Source organism: Carlito syrichta, unplaced genomic scaffold, assembly GCF_000164805.1.
Source record: "Carlito syrichta isolate Samal-C Ts95f unplaced genomic scaffold, Tarsius_syrichta-2.0.1 Scaffold315224, whole genome shotgun sequence".
NCBI lineage: Eukaryota > Metazoa > Chordata > Mammalia > Primates > Tarsiidae > Carlito > Carlito syrichta.
Genome location: NW_007259320.1, coordinates 158,913 through 177,357, shown reverse-complemented (window position 1 = coordinate 177,357; position 18,445 = coordinate 158,913). Strand labels below are relative to the sequence as shown.

The 18,445-nt window shown below is 40.5% G+C and overlaps 1 protein-coding gene across 1 annotated transcript in view; it reads right to left on the bottom strand.

Annotated features, from left to right (window-relative positions):
- The window catches only part of KCNH8 (potassium voltage-gated channel subfamily H member 8), a 287,674-nt gene that overhangs the window by 230,766 nt on the left and 38,463 nt on the right, over positions 1 to 18,445 (bottom strand). The window contains exon 3 of the mRNA XM_008072479.1: positions 14,820 to 14,951. Within this exon, the coding sequence (XP_008070670.1) occupies positions 14,820 to 14,951 (132 nt within the window). The remainder of the gene's footprint in view (positions 1 to 14,819; positions 14,952 to 18,445) is intronic.

Genomic DNA, 18,445 nt, shown 5'->3' with positions numbered 1-18,445 from the left:
CCCCCACCGAATGCACGGAGAGCAGCAGGTGTCTCTAGAGACCGGAGCCTGCTCCCTGCCACGGCCAGCCATGACTTTATGTCATATGTGTCTGTATAATATAGTATAAGGACTTTTTCTCTTTTAATATACTGTATTTTTCTTATTCTGTGAGCAATCTTTGACTATCCTATTCATTAAATTTTTATTTACAGCCGGACTGGGTGGCTCAGCCTGTAATCCCGCACCTTTGGGAGGCTGAGGTGAGTGGACTGCCTGAGCCCGTGGGTTCGAGACCTGCCTGGGCAGCGAGACCTCATCTCTACAATAAATCAAAAAATCAGCTGGGCGTGATAGCGTGTGCCTGTAATTCTGGCTACTCGGAAGGCTGAGGCAGAAGGATCGCCGGAGCCCAGCAGGTCGAGGCTGCGGTGGCCGGGAGCGGCCACTGCACTCCAGTCTGGGCGACAGAGTGAGACTCCAACTCAAAAAAAAAAAAATTTTATTTACAATTATTGTGTTTTTCACTGATGGAAGTCCTATTTGGTTCTATGTTCATGTTTGTCTGGTTAATTTGGATAGGTTCTGTGCTCACGTTTACCTGGTTAATTTTGATAGGCTTTGTTCCTTCATCATATTTTTTACTCCTTTTTATTTTATTTAAAGAACTTAAGCCTACTTATATCTTATATGATAACTCCAATATCTGCAGTCTTTGAAGATTCAGTTTTCTGATTTACTTTTTTTCTATGACTCTTGCTAATGGTAGTTCATTGTCCATCATTCATGACTTTTTATTTTAAGTTTATGATCCTTTGAACTTTATCTGTGGGGATTCTTTTAGAACTGCAATTGCAAATGTCCAGCCGGGAATATTTGAATTTTATTGTGCTGTGTGCCTGGAACAAATCACTTTAAATGAACATTTCAGCTAGAATTACTCAATATCCAAAATGTATTATGAATTTGGGCCCTAAACTTAAATGACGGTGAGACTGGGATTAGGTTTTCTAGGGAAAAGTTTCTTTTTCTTTGGTCAAGCTCTACCCCAAACCAAGGCTTAATTGTGCAAGTCTCCTCTTTTGGGTCCTCTCCAGTCCCATGCCAGGTGACCCTGTCAATGTCATCTCTCAGTTGTACCACATCTATGCTGGTGTGCTGAACTTGATCTTCCACTCTGCTCAGGGACCTAGGCTTGTCTTTTTTCCCTCACCAACTCCAAATACTCTTCTTATTTATACTTTCTTGTTGTTCCTCCAATCTAATTGCTTCCCGTACTTGACCACCAGCATAACCATACTGCAGTATTTTCATTTCAAGCTGCAATTTTTCTTTTTTTGAGTTGGAATCTCACTCCAATACCTAGGCTGGAATGCAGTGGCACGCTCAGGGCCACCCCAGGATCGACCTGCTGGTCTTCAGCAATCCTTCTGCCTCAGTCTTCCAAGTAGCCGGAACTACAGGTGCGCACTACCATGCTCGGCTAATTTGTTTTTGATTTCTGGCAGAGATGAGGTCTCACCAAGTTGCCCAGGCTGGTCTCAAATGTGCAGACTCAGGCAATCCACTCGTCTTGGCCTCTCAAAGTGCTGGGATTACAGGCTGAGCCACTGAGCCCGGCCTTATGCCGCAATTTTAAGAATTCTGTAATAGGGTGTCTTTTCTGCACCTCTATCTCCTCATACTGATTTATACAATTATAAATTATACTTGATTCATCTATAATCATAGATTTTTGAGAACTCAACTGCAAATCACAATGGATAGATTATCTTCATTTCAAAAATATATGAAAGATGCACTCTGATATATCCATGAGTTACCTAATCTAACCAGAGAAAATTGAGGTCTCCAGCTCTCTGCTTGTTTTAAGAGTGACCATGCATTTCTTAACAGCAGGTAGGGCAGATGTCTGCCTTGCCTGGGAACATGGCCTTCTATTCTTCCAGTCACCATGGCCTTGGCGGAGGCCAGTCATTAGGATGGCACCCTTCCCCAGTGAGACAAGATGTCACCCCAGAAGACTTTTCAATGTAAAATCCTAGGTAGTCACTAACAGTCACATGACATTAAGTCATAGTAACTGCTATTTGCCATCCTTGTCCAGCTAATTGGATACACTGTTTTTTCTTACTGCTATTATTTATTATTTTCACAAATTGATGTTGTATCTTTTGGTGCTAATGATAACGTATGATCGTTCAAAGGGGATGGTCGTCTTCATGGAATGACACTAATAAACATCAGCAAAAGGCACATTTTCCTTTAATGTAGGTGATGAATGAAACTCTTGTCTGCAAGAATGTCTAGAAACGGCTGTACTGCTGGAGAGTCTGATAAGTGTCGTTGGTTTTCAAGTTTTCCTATCAGCCCATTGCTGCCAATGAAATGACTTGACTGTAGAGGGGATTCACTAAGGTCTTTGAGAAACTCCCTTTACCATTTTCCTGGTTTGGGTGATGTGTAAAGTTGCAAATGCTTTTTAGTTCCTTCTCACTTACCACTAGCCTGCATATTTCTGGGAGTTTTGCAGGTAGACTAGGGAACTGGAAGTCAATTTCTCAGGTGACTTACCCTCAGTAGACCTAGATTTGGGCTTATCTGAAACTCTTTGTCTTTACAGAAAGTGATGACAGAACATTAGGAGGAATAATTTTCACTGTAACTTTAATTCAGCCAAACAATTTCTCTTTCAACAAAACACTGAACTGTCTACTCAAAAAGTCATCATAAAATAGCATGATTTGATTTTTTTGATATGGTAATGTATATAAATACTCTGTTAACCTGACTTATAATTTCATCTATGGGTTTTGCTGAAATCTTATTGCAAGATGAAGAATATTTGAAGTCCCATTTGGACTTCATTATGCCATGAAGTTAAACATGGGAGAACATATGTACTTGAAAAATCAGATCACATTCCCAGCCATTCTAATGCTTCTCAATGCTGTGCTCCAATATGATAAGAGCTCTTCCATATTCCTTCTCCCATGGCTATCTCAGTTTATTTTCCATGCTTGAGTACATTTCTGAATCATCACATTCCTGTGAACCATTTCCTTGAAAGACCGACACTCTTGGGTGTCTGTCTCATACTTTAATGAGTTTTCTTTCATAATCCATCTGAAACATCTATGTTTTTCCATCTTTGCACTAAGGCCAAATTAATACATAACATATTTTGCATCATGGAATACTGGGAATATTCCAGTTCAAATTTAGAACATAGAATCACTAAGTTTCTTCATTTGTAGTTAGTGTAAATTGATCCATTTATTCTTCATGATTCTACTACTTACGTCCCCTTTGTTACTTTTTTACACAATTACTTATGACATCTCACACCTTAAAAAATCCCCACACACCTTCTAAGTCTCAGATTATGGCTGGAATTACTATTTCATTCTTTTTCATCAAGTTTTTAAAATATCACTTTAGATCAATTATAAATAATGATAAGAATCAGTTTCCCCTACTGCCACTTAGATAGCTCCTTATATCCTGGCCTAAATTCTTGGGATCAAAAGTGAATCAGACATGGCATCTGCCTTCACAGAGCTCATGATCTATGAGGGGAGAAGAACACATGAAGAAACAAGAGAACAAATCAATGTGCGTATAGCACCATTCATAAGTCTCAAGTTTTTCATTAATGCAGTCAGTCGTTTTAGCAGAAAAGTATGTTCAACTCACCTCCCATTTCATATAAAAATTGTTTATATGATTTTATGCTATGAGCTGTTAATATTTGGGCACAAATTTTTTTCTCCAAGTTGGAGAAAATTCTTCTAATTATATTTGTGTGCATTTTTCTCAGGAACTAAAAGACGAATACTTAAAGTAGATAAAGTAAAATGAAATCTCAATTAATTTTAAGATACGGAAGCAATTATGTGAATGTTTCAGGAGACATTTACCCACCGGACTTCTATATCATCTATGCATCAAGCTATTCCTCCACACAAGTGTCAAATAAATATTTGAAAAGCCTCATGGAATTCTGGGAAGTCCCACTGCAGAGGTAAGTAGGATTGGCCAGTGGTGACCCCGGGACATTTTTCCTACTGTCCAAAAACTAACTCATTCAGATGGAAGGCTCACTTTTACTGAAGCGAGGGGAAGAAACTAAACTCCCCCAAAAGTGGGGACCACATCTTTCCCATTTAGGGCACTCGGTGTTTCCTAGCACTTCTCCAAATAGCTGGCATCTATGCTTTTGGGATCAAAGAATCTGTTTATTCACACAGGCAAAGCCACTACTACATTAACTCCATGTAAAAAAAAAGCCAAACAGGAAAAGCCCAGACCCATTCTCAGCACCCACTAAAGCACAAACCCACAAAGCATCCTGCCCCTCTGAAGCATTGTGCTTCACAGAATGCTGGGAAGTCGAAGACACAGGTATCTGCAGGCCCTTCTGACACAGTTTCTAGCTTGTCTCCAGTGACATTGCTATCATTCATGACAGCAGCTTCGCAGCTATAATCCCCACATTGGGGATTATAGCAACATCTAGATGAATTTTTCTGGATATAGTAAATTTCGCTAAGAATGAATGTCAGTCTAGGGGGTCAAGTTATATGACTATTTTAACTCTCAGTCTGAAATAATTCATCTTAATGCCATATGTGCCTGGTATTGCAATCTCACAAAACATTTTCAATGTCAAATTACCCCCAAAGGGGTGAAAACTGTATTTTATTCTTGAAGTAATAAAAGTAAAAGTATTTTTTTAATAAAAAATAAGACAAATGGGGTATCAGCTTGATAAAGTTTTGTCCAAGGATCAAAGGCTACTGACCAACAGAACTAATTCAATTCTCAGGTGTATTTTCATTGGCTGCAGAATATTTTAAAATTTTCATTCAGATGAAATTACTTGGCAAAGCATGCCATGACTCTGATACCTTAATCCTTCCCCCATACTGCTGATGGCAGTGTCTTCTCATTATGTTATCCCCTGCTCTCTAAAGGTAACTGAGTTTATGAACCCTGGCTTGGACCATGGTCCCTAGAAGGTTCCAGGAGAGAAAGATGCAGTGGATATGTATAGAAAATCCAAAAAATTTTTTAAAATATAGATATTGAAATAAAAAACAGATACAATTACATTTTTAATCACTTTAAACATCTATCTGGGCTTTTCAGTTCAGTTCCAAACAAATTTGCTAAAGAGTTGGCATAAATCTACTAGAAGCAGAAACCTATCTCCTGAGATAAAGTATCAGTTTTTACAATAATTTTCTCATCAGTCAAGTGCTATTTATTAGGACTTTTGCATGGGTCTCTTCCATTATGTAAACAAAAGGGAAATCATCAGGGCAGATACTTCAGCAGGTGAAGGAAACATTATGGTAGTGTTCCACACTGAAAATTAAAATATTCAAAGTACACAAAAATGATCTTAGATTTAATTAATATGTGGTCAGTGGCTTAATGTCTGTTCTTTTGGAGAATATTTTATATATTTTTAAACAAATGAGTTCAATTATCTTCAAAAATTTGGCCAAATTGAGATTCTCAGAACTGGAAGACAAACAGAAGAGTCAACAAGAACCAAAAATTAACGAACAACAGAGATTTAATTTAAAGTGAAGGGGCTGTTTCATACCAGCAGGAGGAGCACATTTTGGGAGGGAGAAGACCAAGACAAAATACGTGTCAAATTGCCTTTGACTTAAATCAGGCAGAACAAAATCAAACAATGTAGCCATCAGAGTGTGCACCTGAGACATCCAGCTTTCACAGTTATGATCTGATTATTTTGAAGCAACAAGAATGCAATACCGTTACCTATCTCTGAATAGCTCAGTTTCTTACCTTAGACAACTTTTAAGCATTCATATTTCCATCCATCCATCAAATATGTATCTGATAGCACATGTGCTATGTGTCAGACACTCAATCTATGTTGTCAATATGATACTAAATAAGAGAGGCAAAACCTATTTGCTTATGAAACCTACATTTTAATGGAGCAGAGAACAATTACAATAGAAGCCTATTTTTGAAAAAGATTGTTTCAGAGAGGCATACTCTCTGTAAAACAATGAACAGGGGTCGGTGGCTCAGTCTCTAATCACGTGCCTTTGGGAGGCTGAGGTGAGTGAATTGCCTGAGCCCGCGGGTTCGACCCGCCTGGGCAGTGAGACCTCATCTCTACAATAAATTTTAAAAAAATCAGTTGGGCGTGGTAGCGCACGCCTGTAGTTCCAGCTACTTGGAAGGCTGAGGCGGAAGGATCACTGGAGCCCAGCAGGTCGAGGCTGCGGTGGCCGGGAGCGGCCACTGCACTCCAGTCTGGGTGACAGAGTGAGACTCCAACTCAAAAAAAAAAAAAAAACAATGAACAGGGTGATGCAATGGAGTAGCTTGAGGTGGGTCCATTTAGTCTGGATGATCAGGGAATGCTGTTCTGAGGAATGTGCATGTCACGGGGTGTCTCAAATATGGATGCACACAGGTCCCTTGGGGATCTTGTTACAATGCAGATTCTGATCCAGAGGTCTGGTGGAAAGCCTGAGATTCTGCATTCCCAATGAGATTCCAAGTGATGCCATGTGTCAGGTCCTTGGACCACACTTTAAATATTAAGGACTTTAAATAAGAATGAGGCGGTCAACGCTCCTACTATCTACTACAATGACAGTTCTGTCAAGGGGTTTGAGGAAGGAACTGAAATGAGGCCAGTCTTCTGTTCACCTTATTTCCAATTTTGCCTCATTTGTTTCATAGCAAGCCCTGGGCATGGTGGGAAGATATGAACTCTGAGACCAGATAGTCCTGGGCTTCAGTCCAGGCCCTGTATCCTCACAGCACTGAGGCCTTGGGCAACTCACTTACTCTCTCGAAGTCTTACTCTTCTACATTGTAGGCTCCTCGGATGATATGTCGGGCATATAGAAAATAATCAGCAAATGATAGCTTGAGAAACAATCGAGATTGGCCAACCCGACCTCACTTCTAGACCCTTTCTCTTTTGTCCATTTCTATTTTAGAGGTAGGAAAGCTTTAAAAAGCAAAGCAAAGCAAAACAAAACCCCAAACAGTGATTTCCTAGCCTTCCTTGCAGCAAGAGATGGCCATGACCATGGGACAGGGTTACAGTCAATTACATATCAATGAGACACCGGGCAGGAAAGGGAGGCAAGGAGAAAGACGTTCCTTCCTACAGACCAAGGCAAACCCTCACAGGAAAAAGCACTCACCCTTGCCTCTGCCCCCTGTCTTTGCCTGCACCACTGCCCCCTGTCCTTGCCTGCACCACAGAAATGAGTTCCAGAGAGGCAGCGTGAATCTCACAGCCATGACATGACAAGCATGAGGATGAAAACGGCGCATTCAGGACAGCAGAGCAGAAAGGCCTACTGAGCCCAAGCACCCGCCAGCACTGCTGAGTCGCTGTTCCCAGCATGGGCTGCTCAGTGCTAGCCTCTTTGAAATATGAGAACAATAAGCCCTCACTGTTTAAGCTTGTGTTCGTGAGGTTTTCAGGTTCTTGTCACTGAAGGCAATGTGCATCTAATTGTTATTAATATATCTTCTGAAGCCACTTAGTAAGAGATGAAGGCAGATGTAATGCAAACCTTTCATTGGTGTAACTTACAATGCCAACCTGCTGCTTGCCAAGTTAGACTACCGAGAAATATCATCGCATGCGAGTCCTGCCTGGGATTGCCACTAAAGACAATACAAAAAGCTTTGCATGTTAACTCATAAGTTTTCAAGATAAACATTTAGTGTCCAGTTTTTAGAAACGGTAATTGAAATCACCCCATTCTGTGATAACTGATGATGTCGTTGCCACCTAATGAATAACCCAGTGTCAACCACCATTTCAAAGAAAATCTGGGACGCTCTACAAGAAATAAACAAAACTAACTGCACTGGGCTCTGTGCCTGGAAAAACAGGGCACTTATTTTTATACTTAACTGGTTTGGATGGAAAATCAAATTAACATAATGAACGAACCACTGTGAGAAACATTTGTGAAATTGAGACACATGCAACTGAGTGCAGAGAAAACAATGCAAAAGAAGATAACCACTGTCACCAAGGTGAAGGTCCTTGAATAAAACGAATGAATAAGCAGCTATCTACTCAGTCCCTCTGATGTTTGCATGTCACCACAGGAAATGCAAAGGCCTAAGAAGCAGTATGCCAACTGCAATGCCTATGACAACTGGAAAAAGGCAGGATAACACAACTTTGATAACCCAGAACAGGAAGAGTTAGGCAGGTGGACCAAACAGCAAGGCGCAGTGTGGTCTATGGGAAGAAGGCATACTGTGAGCTAAAGTGGCTCAGAAAAAAACTGACTATAAAGAAAGGAAGTGGGATTTTTCCTGATAAATAAGGTGGCAAAGGTATTCCAAGTGAGGGAAAATGTCAGATCCCAGGTGAGAAGAAAAAAGGTGAGCTTTTAGCTAAGAGTGAACAGACCAGCTTGACTTGTGCAAAAACTTCCAGAAAGATAAAATGGTGGTTAGAAAGTGGATAGTAGGATACTTTATAAACCGATTATTAAATAATTTAAACTAAAACCTGCTGACATGAGCTAAGAGCATCTGAGGAAAAGCTACAGTTGTGTCTCCTTAATTTTAATGACGTGTTGGCCCCAAATTTTAGAAAGTTAGTAAAATTCTTATTACATACACATCTGGTTTTCACTGCCAGCACTCTCCTGAAACTACTTTACAATAGCATTCCAGCAGTCTGTCAAATATGGAATTCAGTGGATACATCTCTCTGTTCTCATCTTACTTAATTTCTCTATGACTTTTGGTTTTGTTTTTCTCTAATGTCTCACCATTATTTCTCTGCCTCCTTTACTGATATTCTCCTCCTGGTTCCTCAAATGTGAGTATAATCCAGGGTCCCCTTCTTGGCCACCCCTCTCCTCCCTCCTCTTCAAGCTACCTTCAGTCTTCATAAATAATCTCTTCCAAGACCATCATTTGCATCATTGCTAGTATACTGATGACTTTCAGATCTAACTTCAACTCAGATCTCCCCCTTGATGACCCGACCCACATGTCTATTTGTCAACAGAACATGCATAGACAGCACCAGACCAAGTACTGAATTCATTGACCTTCTGAAGCTTGTTTTTCTTCCATAGGCACCATCTGGATTAAAGTCATATTAACGACATTTGCAAGGGCACTAGAACAAAATATAGTTGGCCCTTTGTATCTTTGGGCTCCACATCTGTGGAGTCAATCAACTGTGGATCAAAAATATTCAGGAAAAAAAAGGATGGTTGCATTTGTACTGAACATACACAGACTTTTTTTTTTCTTGTTATCATTCCCTAAACCACACACTGTATCAACTATTGGCATAGCGAATACATTGTATTATTTATTATAAGTAATCTAGAGATGATTTAAAATATATGGGAGGATATGCACAGGTAATAGGAAAACACTATACCATTTTGATAGAAGAGACTTAAGTGTCAATGGATTTTGGTATCCTCTAAATGTCCTGGAGCAAGTGCCCCTTGCAAGAATATCAAGAGATGACCGCACCTCAGACTTCACAGCCTAAATGACAGAATTTTATTTTCTTCAGTTCCAGGAGCTGGAAGTTCAAGATCAAGGTTGGTCTATAAGGGTTGCTTTCCTGAGAACTCTCCTTGGCTTGCAGATGGCTGTCCTGTTCACATGGTTGACAGTCCTCTACCCTCCCCTCCCACCTCCCATGCACACAGGCATGTGTCTGGTGTCTCTCTTTACGTTCTAATCTCTTCTTCTAAGGATACCTGTGAGATTGGACCAGTGTACACCCTAACAACTTCATTTCGACTTAACACTTTAGAAGCCCAATCTCCAAACTGTCACATTCTGAGCTACTGAGGGTTAAAGCTTCAACATATGAGTTTGGGGGAGACACAATTCAGTTCATGACAGCGTTTAAACTAGAAACTTGGAATGAAAAAGGCCTGCTTATCCTTCTCCTATTGTCAAGGCCAACCAGTTCCAACTCTGGAATATACTTCCGCACCACTAAACTCCTTAGAATGACACAATACTGTCTTGAAAATTCAAGCCCTGCCTGCCAACCCAGGGCTGAACCATTCAATTTCACGACGTCTATACTCTTCTGAACAGAGATCAATGCCCTGCTGTTCCATCACCTGAAATGAACACCCCTTCCTTGCAGTCTTACTCCACACCCAAATCCTCTTTCAAGATTTGCTTCAGGATTGTTTTTCCCTGTGAAGGGCTCCTTGATTCTGCGGCAGTAGTCACTGACCCACCCTGTCTTGCTCCCTTGTCTGGGAAAAGTTCATCATTTCTGCTCTTCCACTGTCCCTGAACGTACAATACTGCGGTTGCTGGATCTGTGTCCTCCATACGATTATAAGCACTTTGGAGAGGGAGGGAGGAGAAAGAAATACAGACCCTGGAGTTTGAGTGTATGAGTGTTAACCCTAGTTTTACTATTTCTTTATGATGTCAATTTTGTCAAGTTGTTTAAATTCACTGTTAATGACACCTATGGGGTCTGACAATTTAGTTCATAAATTCATCCCAGAAAAAGTTTCTTAGGCCTCATTGCTGAATATCACTATGGTCGCCTCCAAGCTATTCCCCTTGGGAAGCTATGCACTGAAGCCAGTACCTGGTTCGCCCATCAAAGCAATTTTGGAGCTCTTTTTTTGGAATGGCTATCAGAGCTGTTGTCGTTATTATTCTTGATGCCCTGCATGTCATCAAAATGTCTTCCTTTCAATATTTCCTTTATCTTTGGGTAAAAAGGAAGTCATTGGGGGCCAGATCAGGTGAGAACGGAGGGTGTTCCGGTTCAGCTATTTGCACAGTGCTGCCAGCATAAGAGCACAGTAGCAAGTTCCCAAACTTAATGGTCAGATCTCAACAAATAACCACAACAGCTCTGATGGCCCTTCCAGAAGAAGAGTTCCCAAATCGCTTTGACAGGTAAACTAGGCACTGGCATCAGAGCATAGCTTCCCAAAGGAAGTCCTTTGAAGGTGACCATAGTGAGATTCAGTAGTGAGGTATGGAGTACTTTTTCTAGGATGCTTTGTGAACTTAATTGTCGGAACTTGTATGACATAGGATGATAATGAGAAGAAAATGAAGTAACCCGTGAAAAACACTTAGTACAAAGCAGAGACTCAACAAAAGTGAGCTATGTGTTATAAAACACTTAGAAAATAACAACCATGACCAGGTACAGTGGCTCACCCCTATAATCCCAGCACTTTGGAAGGCAGACATGACAGGCTTTCCTGAGTCCAGGGGTTTGAGACCAGCCTGGGCAATTTGGCAAGCTCTCGTCTCTACAATAAATTAAAAAAATTAGCTGGGCATGGTGTCATGTGCCTGTGGTTCCAGCTACTTGGATGGCTGAAGCAGAAAGAGCCCAGAGGCAAGGCTGTAGTGGCCGTGAGCAGGCCACTGCACTACAGACTGGGCAACAGAGTGAGACCCCCTCCCCTGGACCCCCCCCAAAAAGAAAATAGCAATCATGACCACAGCTAACTTTTATGGGGCATATGCCTGTGCTATGTGATTTGCACAGACAATCCCTTATAAACCTATAACAAGTGTAAAAGATACATCTGATCACCCCATTTTGTAGATGAGGAAACTCAGTTTCTGAAGAGATGAGCAGCTTGGTGAAGGCCTAATGGACAATGTATAGTGGAACCAGGATTTAAGTGGAGCCTTGTGATGCTTCAAAGCATCCTATCTGCAATTTTGCATTTCTAAATGCAAATTTAATACTGAGGGCAGCAGAGTAGGGGTTCAGTAAATATTGGTTGAATTGCTTAGTTGGCCTCTAATCTACTTTTAAGTGTATCTTAAATTTTAAATAGAATTTTAGAAACAATTTTAATCTAATTAACTTAATTTTAAATAACTGAAAAAATTAAAGCCTCCTTATAATGACTGGGTACAGAGGCCCTCGATGGTCAGCCCTGGGAATGTTATCTTAAATTTTAAATATAATTTTTAAAACAAATTTAATTTAATTTGATTTTAATTCATTTTAAAAATGAAAGCCTCCTTACAATCGCTGAGTTCAGAGGCCCTCACCGCTCAGCCCCGGAGATGTTTTTTTCCAATCTTTCCCTACCACTGAGGACCCCGTGTCCAAAAAGACTTTACTTACCCTGGCTACCTGTATTGAGCAGCCATTATGGTTTTTCTTTACTAAATAAACAAATAACCACAAAAATATTCAACTGCCAGCCAACATTTCTGATCAGCAAGAAAAGAATCTCAGTTGCTAAGCTGATTGATACACAGAACCAAATTTTATAACAAAATATTTCTTTCTGATAGAGAAAGGTATAAGCACAAACAAAGCTCATTAAATTCACTAAGTTATGCTAGACATGGACACAGAAGTGAGTGGTGCACGTACCATTTTGAAATAGACGTAAAACGTGTCAAAAAAGAAAGGTAATTTTTAAGGTGGTAAAAACCTTCTACAGATTTCTCTCTCTCACACAGACACCAGATCAGGGTGGGGCTTTGCGATGAGGGGAAAACTTCCCCCAATGTGAATCTCACTAGACAGGAGCCCTATTACCTGTAGAGGGATGCCATGTTCCCCTTTATCAGGTTTTATCAGTAATCATAGAGATATTTTTGTCTCCGGTCTACCTTACTCTTTTCTCCTTTCTCAGTTGATTCAGAACCTGGGTGGCAAAAAGGAATGCAGGGATTACAGGCAAGTGCCATCACACTGGGAGCTTGTTTCTACTTTAGTTTAAAACAAATAATATCGGTGCTTTTTTCAATATTAATTTTTGTCAGCTTACATAAAATGCAGGGAATTACTTTTCTTTTTTAACTCTTTGCCCTCAAAGGGCTACAATTTAATACAAGAGTCAGACATTCCATTTAAATTCACAAGTAAGTATATAACTCAAATTGTAGGCTGGGCGCAGTGGTGCATGTATGTAATTCTAGCACTTTGGGAGGGTGAGGTGGGAGAATTGCTTGAACCCAGGAGTTCAAGATCAGACTAGGTGACACTGTGAGACCTTGTCTCTAAAAAATTAAAAGAATTATCCGGGCGTGGTGGCAAGTGCTTGTAGTCTCTACTCAAGATGTTGATATGGAAGGATCGCCAGAGCACAGAAGGTCGAGGCTGTGCTGAGCCAAGATCATGCCACTGCACTCCAGCCTGGGTGACGGAGTGAGTCTCCCTTTCAATAAATAAATATAAAAATAGAAACTCAAATTGTGATGTAAGTGATGTAAGTTTTGTAGGAAAAGCATAGTGTTGGAACACAGGTGGCTTATATTCGATGGCAAGACCCCTCGAAGTGACACTGGAGTTGAGATTCGTATATAAAGGCAGGTAACCATGCCAAGGGTGGGGGGCAACTTTCTAAGCAAAAGCAAGGATGTATGTGAAAGGCCTGGAAGCAGGTTGAAGCTCCGTGTGTCAGAGGACAGAAAGAAGGGCCGGTAGAGCAGAACACTCTTGGGAACTTCTAGAACAGGTTGAGAATTCTGAAGTTGGTGCTTAGTTCAGTGGGAAGCTCGTGAAGTATTTCAAGCAGGGGATGACGTAATCTGCTTGACATTTTTATAAGATCATCCCAGTGGCTACATGGAGAGTGGATCTGGAAGATGCTAATGAAACATACATTGCAGTCGACCAGGTGAGAAGTAAAAGTAGTTTGCACCTGGGAGGTGGAACTGGGAGGAGGAGCAAGAGGAGAGGTGTCTTTCTGAGGTAGAAATAGAAGGATTGATGATGTCCTGGACTTGGGGATGAAGAAGAGAAGGAAATGGTAAGAGGGGCTCCCCAATTCTGAGTTTGAATCAAAGAAATCTCCTTCCCATGCCTTGTCCTGTTCTAACTAGCTCTTGCAATGACTTTGGGAAGAAGGCAGCCAGGGGATTGTGTTCCTGGTTAACAGAAAAGAAAATTAGAAACCGGGAGATCAAGTGCTTCATCCGGCATCTCTTGGCTGGTTGGCAAAAGCCAAGACTAGATCCCTCCTCTGGTGCAGTCGTGGAGCCCTGTGGGACTTCGGAGCGGGGAGGAGGAAGTGCTGCATCTTGTGACTTGAGCTTTTTCTGAGAGAGGAGGACCGATGGGACAGGAGGTGCCCGTGGCCTGTTGTCTCCAGGCTGGCCACCTTCTGCACTGCTCCATCATGCCTCTATCCTGCTCCTCACCATCAGCTCTGGGCTTAATTTACTTAATGACACTCATCTTCCAGAAAGTTCCTCCCCGGAATCCACAATGGGCAACAGACGATATAACGTAAACAACATGAATTCTTAGAAAGACTTTTAAGCATAATGGAAAAGCTTATTTGTATCTTAAAACAAAGTATTTTGCTGCTATATACTTAAACATACAAGAAACCTGTTTATTTGCAACATTCTAGTCTAAAAACCACTAGAGTTCTTAACTGTACACATAAAATGCAACTTCTAAGTTGTGAGCATTAACACTTTACAGGAAACTGAAAGATGTATTTTTACTAACATTATATTAACTACCCTTATACTACCAACTCATTATTGCCTAATAAGGCAAGGTGGTATGAATCCTTACATTGTGATCAATTGTTTTCTCATCCTTATCCTATTTGCACACGAGCATGAACTTTTGGTTGCTGTCAGATGAGTCTTTATCACAAAGATGAGGCTGTAAATACATGCAAGTCTCTGTGATTTTAGAATATGCACTAAATACTGACTGCTAACAGTTACGAATATTTATCAGTTGCTGCTATTAAAAAGACATTTTTTTTTCCTCCCAGAATTTCTGAGTAAACAATTTCAAAATGTTACTCCATCTGTCAATGTTTTCAGAAAACAGTACAAACCTTCTTTTTTATCTTCTGGAGTAATCTTCACTTTAGTATCTGTTATATCTTTGAATGAGGCCAGAAAAAGTACCACATCTCCTTTCTCATTCTTTATGGGAACAATGTCCAACAGGCACCAAAATGGAGACCCTGTAACAGGAACAAAAAGACAAATCAACCATGCCCTTCTGCTTTTTCTGTGCAAATCTCCATCGTGACTAAAAATAAAACCCGCACTGTTTTTTCTTCTATCCCATGACTACCCCATCTTAAAAAAAAGTCAGTTTTCAGATGCCATAAATGTCTATCCTGTATGCATATCTTCTCATTCCCAAATGAAATGTTTTCTCTGAAAATAAGGCAGTATTTTAAACAATACCACTTGTCTGTGCTGAGGTATTTCTGCTTATGTCATTCAAGTAGCATTTCCTGTTGAATTTGTGGAAGTTAAAGCATCCCACCTCCAGCACTTGCTGGTTCTTCAACAAAGACCTTTGTTTGGTCGGAGATTTCTGGAGATTTATTGAGTCCATATAACATCAAAGATAGGTCAGGCCTGTGGCTCAAGTCTATAATCCCAGCACTTTGGGAGGCCGAGCGGAGAGGATTGCCTGAGCCCGCGGATGCAAGATCAGCCTGGGCAACATGGCGAGACCTTGTCTCTACAATAAATCAAAATATTAGCCAGGTGTGGTAGCACGCGCCTCTAGTTCCAGCTACTTGGAAGGCTGAGGTGGAAGGATCACCGGAGCCCAGCAGGTTGAGGCATGAGTGTGGCACTGCACTCCAGCCTGGGCAACAGAGTGAGGGTCCAACTCAAAAAAAAAAAAAAAAAAAAAAAGATTTATTCTCCTAATACACTCTCAATACGAATGAGTAATTTACAATTATTTACAACCAAATAGATGAATATTATTCATATAATGTTCAGCAAAAGTAGTCAAACACAAATGAGTAGGACGCAATATTAATTCATTGATGTGAAGTACAAAAACAGACAAGACTCATCTGTAGTGTTAAAAGTCAGGTCCGTGGTTACCTTTGGGGTGATTGTGCTTAGAAGGGCACTCAGGTCAGGGAATTGTGGGATGCTGGTCAGTTTTGCTTGGTGAGCTTTGTGCTGTTTACATAGGCATGTTCACTGTTTTAAAACTTATGTGTATTTCTCAATATGTACACCGTATTTCAAAAACATATTTGAAAAAAAAAAAACTCATCAAATTCAGCTCCATTCTTTGAGCTAAAGAACCATGAGGAATATTACTAAAACTCAAACTGAAAATAGAATAGCCACCAAGTCTTGCCTAAGGCTTATATTTTAAAAGTTTTATGTATTCAAAAATGTATATTTTAAACATATGGAAAAATACTTGTACCATCTTTCCAACTAAAAGGTATTCTCGACAGAAATATTGAAAGATGATTTTAAAAAGTTGTTATTGCTTGGAAACTAATAATTTTCCTCCATTTTCTTTTAATGGGGAAAAGTACTTCAATACTATGAATTTTCATTTTATTTGGGAATTGATTTCAAAGCGAGGGTATATAACACATAGGAGAGTCAGAAATATCCTTGATCCTTTGACTTGCTCTGTATTGATCTCACAATTCAGTAACAACTGTATTAAATCTCACAGTTTCCAACACTGCTGATATATCCATCCACATTTGGGATCTATCATTTTTTTCGTCAGTTGAACACCAGATAAAACAGTTAATTTGCATTTGGGGCCATCTGATATAAAAATCATATTGTATTGTAGCTACTGCTGTATTTTTCAACAAGTATGGCTGAAAAATGGAGTCACATGCAATAAATGTGTGAACCATAAAGTATGCATGGGTTATACAATATATCATTAATTGTGCATGGAATATAATTACAAATTCCTGTTTCCGCATATCCTCCTAATAATTTCAAAGTCCTGATTTTCTTCTAGTCCTTTTTGTCTGTTTGTTTTTGTTTTTGAGTCCGAGTCTCACTCTGTCACCCAGGCTGGAGTACAGTGGCACAATCATGGACACCACAGCCTTGACCTTCCGGGCTCAGGAGATCCTTCCGCTTCAGCCTTCCAAGCAGCTGGAACTACACGCATGTGTGCCACCATGCCTGGCTAACTTTTTGATTTATTGTAGAGACAAGGTCTCACCAAGTTGCCCCAGTTGAAACCTCTTGCTTCCACTTCCCAAAGTCCTGGGATTATAGGTTTCTTCTTCCTTGTTCTTTTGGTTTAGGCTTATGGTTTCTCCTTTCATTCATCTGGCCCCATATCTAAGCCATGGCAATCCCATTTCAATACCTCATCCCCAGGACCCAGGAGCCTAGGATCTCACCATGGTTTTAACATGAATTAGCCATGTGATGATGAGAAAGTCAATTCACCAGTCTGGAACTTGATTCCTTTCACTGTGACATTCTCACATCCTTCAGTCCAGCAGTGATTACAGTACCCCCCAATATGTTGAAACAATAAATCAACTCAATTGTCTGTGGCTAATGGCAAAACCTTATAAATGAGCCATTTTCCTGACCAAACCATCATGCCAGAATGGCTCTTTTTTTTCAAATTATGTCGGTGGCCACCATTTCAAGTTGGGAGTCTTTTTTTTTTTTTTTTTTTTTTTTTTTTTACTAATGCTGTAGCTGGGATAGAGCCATCAGGCCAAACTTAGACCCCAGAGAAAATACTCATGGGGACACAAAGAGTGGCATGGATATGACGTTTTGCTTCACATTTTATTTGCGTGTGTGTGTGTGTGTGTGTGTGTGTGTGAGAGAGAGAGAGAGAGAGAGAGAGAGAGATCAGTCTTCTTTTTTTTAATTTTTCATTTTAAAGATGTGAGGTACAATTCAGGGTTAGGTATACAAATGTTCATTATGCAGATACCCTGGTTGATGAAGTGTGCCCCCTTCCCCTGGCAGTTTCCCACTACTGCCAATCCCTTTCTTATAGTATTACGGTAGGTGTTCAAGGTCCACTTATGAGTGAGAACATGTTCTTTGTTTCTGTGGTAGATCACTCAGGATTACAGACTCCAAGTCCATCCAAGTTGCTGCAAAGTTCATAATTTTGACCTTCTTTAAGCATCCCTCTGTCAAGTGCCTTGCCAGATCATCACCAAATCATAACGGAGACCATAAATTCTCCTGAGAATCTCTTTGACCTGTGTGCTCAGACAAGCACACCATCACTGGCTGCCACAGAGCCTTTGCATAGCTGCGCAATGCATTTTGGAGGGAGGCAAAAGCACAGAATGAGGTGAAAGCCGAGGAAACAGCTGTTGACGTGGCGATATCCTCTAAGAGATGCCCAGCGTCTCTTCACAGGATATTCTGGGACAGTTGGCAGTTTACTTTGAGATTTGTCTCTTGAATTACAGTGAGATGTGATCTTTTGACATTTTGCAAATTCAACAAAACGTCATTCATACGAGTCTTTCTAAAGTTGAGTTTTATAATGATTTGGCTGATGTCTGCCTTTCCCGGATGACGGACAACAAAGTTTCTTAGGGAACCAGTGTAAGGGACATACAGGCTTTCTTTTCCTTTTCTTTTCTCCCTCCTTCCTCCCTTCCTCTTTTCCTTTCTTCCTTCATTTCTTCCTTCCCTCTTTCCTTCTCTTTCCTTCCCCCTTCCTTCCCAC